The sequence below is a fragment of the Emydura macquarii genome, unplaced genomic scaffold (assembly GCF_026122565.2).
Source record: "Emydura macquarii macquarii isolate MOO-44397 ecotype Brisbane River unplaced genomic scaffold, CSIRO-AGI_Emac_v2 contig_2297, whole genome shotgun sequence".
NCBI lineage: Eukaryota > Metazoa > Chordata > Testudines > Chelidae > Emydura > Emydura macquarii.
Genome location: NW_027132434.1, coordinates 4056344 through 4063354, shown reverse-complemented (window position 1 = coordinate 4063354; position 7011 = coordinate 4056344). Strand labels below are relative to the sequence as shown.

Genomic DNA, 7011 nt, shown 5'->3' with positions numbered 1-7011 from the left:
CTTTACAAACAGGATTTCTTCCACTATTTTTAATAGAAATGTTTCTCCAAGCATCCTAGGAACGTAAGAACTGCGAGACTGGATCTGACCTCATGGTCCAGCTAGTCCAGTGTCCTGTCTCCAAAAGTGGACAGCACTAGATGCTTCAGAGGAAGGCACAAGACAGATTAGAAAGGCAAGGGATAATCTGCATCCCACATTTGGTTGCCTCCTCCTAACCCCTATATTTACAGATTAGTTTACTACCTGAATCATGGGGTTTAATGATGCTAATCAAAATGTACGGTGGCATAAATTAGTATAATTCTGGATAGTCTAGTTATCCATATAAATGTGTGACCTTTTTTAATCTTGTTTTTGGCCCCAGTGGTATTCTGTGGCAATCTTGAGGAGGTATTATAAGAAAATGATTACATTAAGTTTACAAAATAGACAGGGTTCTGAATATGTGCTAATATAGGGCTCAGATATACAGTATAAAAGGGTATAAAATCCACAATAGGAATTTTCTCATACAGTTCAGCCATATCCTTAGCTAAGGCAGAGAACAGAGTGGCTGTTGAATTGTGGTAGCAGTGGTGCTTATGCAGGGATGAATAGCTCATCTTTCCCTCCACTGTCCACATATATACAAATCCTCTCTGATACTCTTTCTGCACAGCAGAGACCAAAGTGATCACTGATACCTAAAGAATGAGAGATCCACTCCAAAACTGGAAAGAGTGCAAGGTTATTTGTTCCACATGGAATGTAGCTGGTGGTATCATCCCAGTTACAATTAGGTAAATGTCTACAACACAGAAACAGCCACCAATTCCAACCAGCACTAACTTGCTCGTCAGCCCTTGCTGACAGTATAATAAGAACAGGAAGTACTGCAGGGCCACATGGATTGCACTATCCCGTAGATATGATTCCTCCAAGCCAGGGTTGATGTAGGAAGGTGTAGGAAAGGCTGTGTGGCGAAGCTTATGCTGTCACAAACTGAGATACACGTGCTTCACAGAGATGATTTCTGTCTCCAGGACGGTCAATCCAGCAACTTCTATAAACCCTACATTCACATACACATTTCTTTTTATAGGTGCAAGATCATTTCTTTCAAGTAATCACAAAAACTTTTTGTTGTGAACTTTAATCAAGGCATTATCAATTTCATTCAGTTTTACATAGGGTACAGGCATGAAAATATCTTCTCTCTTGATTAGGAAGTAGGATTTAATATGGAAATAATGTATATGCTACATACATAATGTTGCTAGAAAACAGCAGTTCACATTTTACAGTTCTAGTCATCTGATGATCTCTGCCAACTCAAAAAAGTGAGTAACACGGTAAAAGTTGCATATATATTTCTTAGAATTAGAATTAGTTAGAATTCACTATCTTAAATATTGTATACCCTCTCCTGGCTGCCAGTTTAAACAAGTCACTATCAACCACTGCTCCATCAAGATAACTGACTTCTCCTTTCGTGATGAAGAGGTCATCATTATAGTCATCCCAGCTTTCTGACATAAAACACTCTCAGAATTCCAGTCTTTAATGTATGTCTTTCTCAACTAACTCTCTCTGGTATTGGTTTTGCTCTTTCAAAATGGAAAATCCAATAAATATCAAGCTAAAATAATAATTAAATATTATGTTGAGGTTTTGCACCCCAGTGGCTCTTTCTAGAAAGTTATCCCAGTGGAAATGATCTTTATATTTTTTAATTGTATTTGAAGGTTAACTTGAGAAGAATTTTCAATTAATGGGTCTGGATTCTTCATATCTTCAAAAAGGCAACCTGTAAAAGAAAAGAAAAGAAAACAAAAATGGTTAGTCTCAGCATGGTGAGAAAAAGCATAAAGGACTCCTGCAATTCAAAGAAATGATGTACTTATTATCACTTCACCGAAAAATACTTTTACCTAAAGCTGCACAGTATTTTTCCCAAAGTAAAGATTGTTAAATGTTGAAGATGTTCTAATATGTTTATTCTACTTTTCTATTTATTCCTTTTATGTCCTCAAACCCATTTTTCAATGCTTGCTGCCGAATTAAATCAGCTATAGGAGTTCTCACAGTTGCAACAAGGATTAGCAAGATTCTCTGATTTGTATTTCTGTGACGGAAAGCCACGTATACACATTTTTCTCGTTGTATCTGAAATACAGTTTGTTTCGAATTTAAAAAGATATTTGACAGTATTCTGAAATTTAGATTTTAATCCCTGATATACTCCCCATTTTGCCCAAAATATTAGCATGTTTAAAGAATGCTGTTTCTATCTGCGAAGAGTGAAATCCTGATTCCATAAAGGTTAATGGAAAAACTCATTCAGATTCAAAATGACAGGAAATAGTTAAAGACACATCTGTGATGATGTATAAAAAGGAAGATAACTAATTACACTAACACAATCACCACTGTTACAAAGTTGCAATAAATCTTTCCCAAAGTATATCATGTAAGATATCAATGGAAAAGTTATATATTGCTAAGTATTATTATTCTGTTTAAATCCATGCATCATCTTTGTATCTGAAGTTATGAATATTGGCTATGTGTCTGTATTGCACAAACGTCCTAAAACAGATTTGCATTTAGACTACCAGTCAGCTTGATGGCTAATTAAGGACAATCAGCTCATCCACTGAGCCCCTCCTGAATGTTTCAGAAAGCACTGGAGCATTAGCTGTCCCATGATTCAGAAAGGCATGTAAGGACATGTGACAAAGATATGTGATCTAAGACTCCATCTTTTGCCAGTAACTTTTCCAAGTACCTTTCCATGCAGTTGGGCTGAAAGTATAATAAAAGGAGACTATGACATCACTTCTTTGTCTTTAATCCTGCTCCACAACTTTGGATATGATTTTTAACAAAAGGAAGTTTTGAACAAGGGACTGATGACCCCCAATCCACTTGGGTGAACCAGAGAGACTTATTACAAACTAACAGATTTAAAATCACTGCTATTATATCCTGACCTGCAAACTCTGAAATCAATTGTAATGTATATGATTCCTTTAACTCTCTTATAATTCTCTTCTTTTCTTTTTATATTAATAAACCTTTAGTTTTTAGTTACTAAAGGCTTGGCTACAAGCATGGTATTTGGTAAGATCTAAATATATATATTGACCAAGGGGAGTGGCTGCTCCTTTGGGATTAGAAGAACCTTATATATGATGAATCTGGTTTTCAGTAACCTCTCATCATAAAGACCAGATGTCTGGGTGGTGATAGGAGCTGGATTGCCTAAGGGGATTGTATTTTGGCTTCTTGTTAACCAGTGTGCTGATACAGGAGCTCACTTCCATTACTGGCTTGGTGAACGCTAAACAGGGCTGACCCTAGACCAAATGGTGCTTCAGGTGAGAAGCATCTTCAGTGTGCCCCCTCCTTGCTCATTTATTATACTTTTGAGTATCTTATTTTTTTATTGCATTTGTAGTCCCTTTCACAACTTTGGTGCACAAATTGCATGCATAATTTATCCCTGTCATATAAGATGATAAATTTGCACACTAGGATCTGTAAATCTGTATTTATTCCATGCCATATATAAGCAAAAAAAAAAGTTTCCTCTAAGTTTATAGAAACTTATTAATTTTAAGAGTAACTAAAATGTGCTAACATCAAGAAATTGAACTGTGCATCAACACTGGGTAGACCACTTCAGTTCATTCTTGTATCTCACTGACTGGCGATGCTTCACCCCTTATGCACTACAAGTGCATGGCTGACAACATTCAAAGAGGTTTGAGGAAAATGTAGTTCTCAGAAAGTTGGAAGGTTCCATGAGATTCTATAAAGCTCCAGAACATTCTAGGAGATTAGTGAAAAATGAATCACATATGGAATACCTGAAACTTTTTACTTCAAACATTCTATTTTCCCTTTTGTCACTGACAACAAAAATAGCACCCCGAGTGTGGTGTCCCCTAACCCCAGCACCCCAAGCAGTTGCCTGGGTAGCCTGCCCCTAAATCTAGTCCTGATTCTAATGTTAGAATAACCACCAGTTTTGGGGGGCGTCTGCTGTATTTTTTTATCAGGCTGTCCTGAATGTGGCATTCTCATCTGTGACCCACACCAGGCACGATCCACATCATCTTTCTACAGAAGGAAGGAGAAAAACTACATGGAAAACGATCCACCTTCTTTCCTCTGGTGTACAGGACTAATGGCAATACAAAAAAGGACAAGGACTGTGACCTGCCAAATATAAAGAACCCAAAGATTGGTGGGAGTAAATGGGCCCAACCTATTGGCCACTGGGTCATCTGCATGTAGTGGCTCTCCCTCCATGTTCTTTTCAGCCTTCCTCAGAACTGGCAGTATATACAAGAATACAATCAGAATGTGAAGCTAAACAACTGTGAAGAAAGTATGAGCAAAGTGGAACTCCCAGAATAAGCAAAAGAGCTAACTATTAAACTGGGGAGGCTTAATACTTTGCCGATCAAAAAGGTAGTTCAGAAAATGCATTGAAGCCACTATGGAAGGATGAAAAAGCCAATAGGGCATTTAGCTTACTGCTGAAAACACCAAGGGAACAGAACTGATGCCTCATACAAACCCAGCAAGGAAAAAAGTCATTAGACACATGCTGCCCTTTTTCCTTCATGCTCTTTGCAACTTCAATATATCAAGTACACAAGCAATTACAGACCTAATACAGCTCAGGTTTATAGACTATTAGACTACATGTATGTGGATGTCATGCTGATCTTTAATCACCAGACTGTTTGATACTGTATTTAAAGAATGTGCTAAGTGTGATGAACCAGCAGGGATTGAACTGCAGATAAAACAGAAACTATATCAAATGAATAGTCAAAATACAGAGCTGGGCAGAATAAAAGATTTCTTTCTAATCAGATGGCCAATGGAATACTTAAGAGAGAGTCAAATGTTTGTTAGAGAAGATGCAAAAAACTAAGTGTCTTTAGATATAAATAGGGGATTTCTCTGAGAAAATCTGCTCTAAGAAAGGATTTGCATCAATAATAACCTGAGTATAGACAATGAATACCCCAAGACAATGGCACTTCTTGGCTATCAAGGAAAAAATCTGAATCCCAGCATTGCAACTGCTCAGTATCGACTTGCTGTCTGCAGCAATTAAAATAGGAGCACACTGGAAAGATCCACATGTCCATAGGCTTTACTACATGGGGGAGCTGTGCAGAAACTGAAACTTCTGTTCCGTGGAAAACTTTGCATTAAAAACAGTTTTGCATCAAAACAAAAAGTTGAAAATGCAAATTTTTCAATGGAATAGAAATTTTTGAAATATGCCAGGCAGATACATGGTCCACCACCAAGCTGGGTGCCCAGGAAGCTGACTGCTCAGGGAAAACTATCTGCCTAACTGGTTTCTTTCAAAAGTTTCATCGCTTCCACATGCTCCTATGACAGATTTTGATTCCGTTGAACCAGCATTTCCCAATAAAAAAAACCGTGCTGTGGGAACATTTTTCAATAGTGTTAGGATTTCCACAGAGCCTGGAAAATATTAGCAATGGAAGACATTAATCCTCTAAACTACTGACCCCCTGGAGGGAGAGTACAGTCGGGGGAACTGAAGAGCATTCACTAGAGATGGGGGGTAGTGTTGCTTCCTATCATGGTGGCAGGGTGGTTGGGGTCCAAGCCCATGATGCAGTGACAGCAATCAGTCAGTGCCTCCCTGTAGGACTTGTTCCCCAGAGCTGGGGCCTGGGTGGGCAGGATCCAGCAAATGTGGCTGCAGGGGAATGGACCAATCAACAGCAGATGCAGGGGAGGGACCAATCAGGAAGCGAACCAACTGAGACTCTTTCTGAGCTGCAATGTCTGCACTGCAAAAATCCCAGACATTTCCTGTTATTTGAAAAATCCACCTGGACAGAGGATGGAGCCTCAAAAGAAGATTCAATGTACAGGAAAACCTGGATGTATGGTAACCCTGTTGTTTTATCAAGTTTTTTAAACTTCTGCCTTAATTTTTATAAGGGATTGGGGTATTAGTTGGGGATGTCAGGGGTAATTAATGGGCCTTTTAATGTTCATGGTTGTACCTTTTAAAAGATTATAACAATTGAGTGCCAATATATGTTTTTTAGATGTACATATAGTTAATGTTAGCAATACTGTTTGCTCAAGTAGGAGGAGATGTCTGTGCAGTTTAATTTCAGACCTTCTTGGAACTTTTAACATTTTGCATAGTGTTTTTCATACAAACTGTATCCCAAAGTTTTTCACAGAGTTAAAGAACACAAGAGAGTGTCTAATAAAAATACTAGAAAATAGTGCTGTAAAGGTATTCCATAGTGAATAAACTAAGCGTTTGGGCACAGCAGGTCCAACAAAAAAATTAAGAGGAATAGGTGAGGGAGAAAAGCTGTTTTTTATAGAAAAAGTTTGAAAAGCAATGGAGGCTCAATGAGCCGGAGAGATAAAAGAAGGCTGTTCCAGATGGCAGAAGCTGCTGGAGAGAAATCTCTTGACACAGTATTACCATTTTGGACAGAACTGATAGAGAGGATGTCTGGTGTTAGATGAGCAGAGGAAAGGCTCAACCTAGATGAGCAATGTTTTTAAAAAAACCCAAGAACTGCGTGTTCAGAGTACACAGACAATTCTGTGGAGCTGACAGTAGATACAGGAGTATGAGAAAAGTTAAAGGTCAAAAATGATGCCAAAGTTAAAAGCAGTGGAGGCAAAGGGGATGTCTGAATTGAGGGAGATGAAGATGGAGGTGTAGAGAATACTCCTCTTTGCTAAGAAAAGGACAAGCAATTCTGTCTTTGAAATAATCCACTTTCGGAAGCAGAGATTAAGCCACGTACTTATTTCATCAAAACACAAAAACAATGAAGGTGTCAAAAGCTGAGTTTCAGTATACAATCATGGGGATCTCAAACTTTTAAACTGCTCCTACTTTTTACTCACTCCGAAGTACTGCATAAATAAAGGTGAGTGTGTGCTTTTAAAGGTTAGAGACACAGAATTTCTACTACTTATCTGTAAAAATAT

The 7011-nt window shown here is 38.1% G+C and overlaps 1 protein-coding gene across 1 annotated transcript in view; it reads right to left on the bottom strand.

Annotated features, from left to right (window-relative positions):
* Positions 1 to 446: 446 nt before the first annotated feature.
* UBE3D (ubiquitin protein ligase E3D) overlaps positions 447 to 7011 on the bottom strand; it is a 107668-nt gene continuing 101103 nt past the window's right edge. The window contains exon 10 of the mRNA XM_067560761.1: positions 447 to 1789. Within this exon, the coding sequence (XP_067416862.1) occupies positions 1769 to 1789 (21 nt within the window). The 3' untranslated portion in view covers positions 447 to 1768. The remainder of the gene's footprint in view (positions 1790 to 7011) is intronic.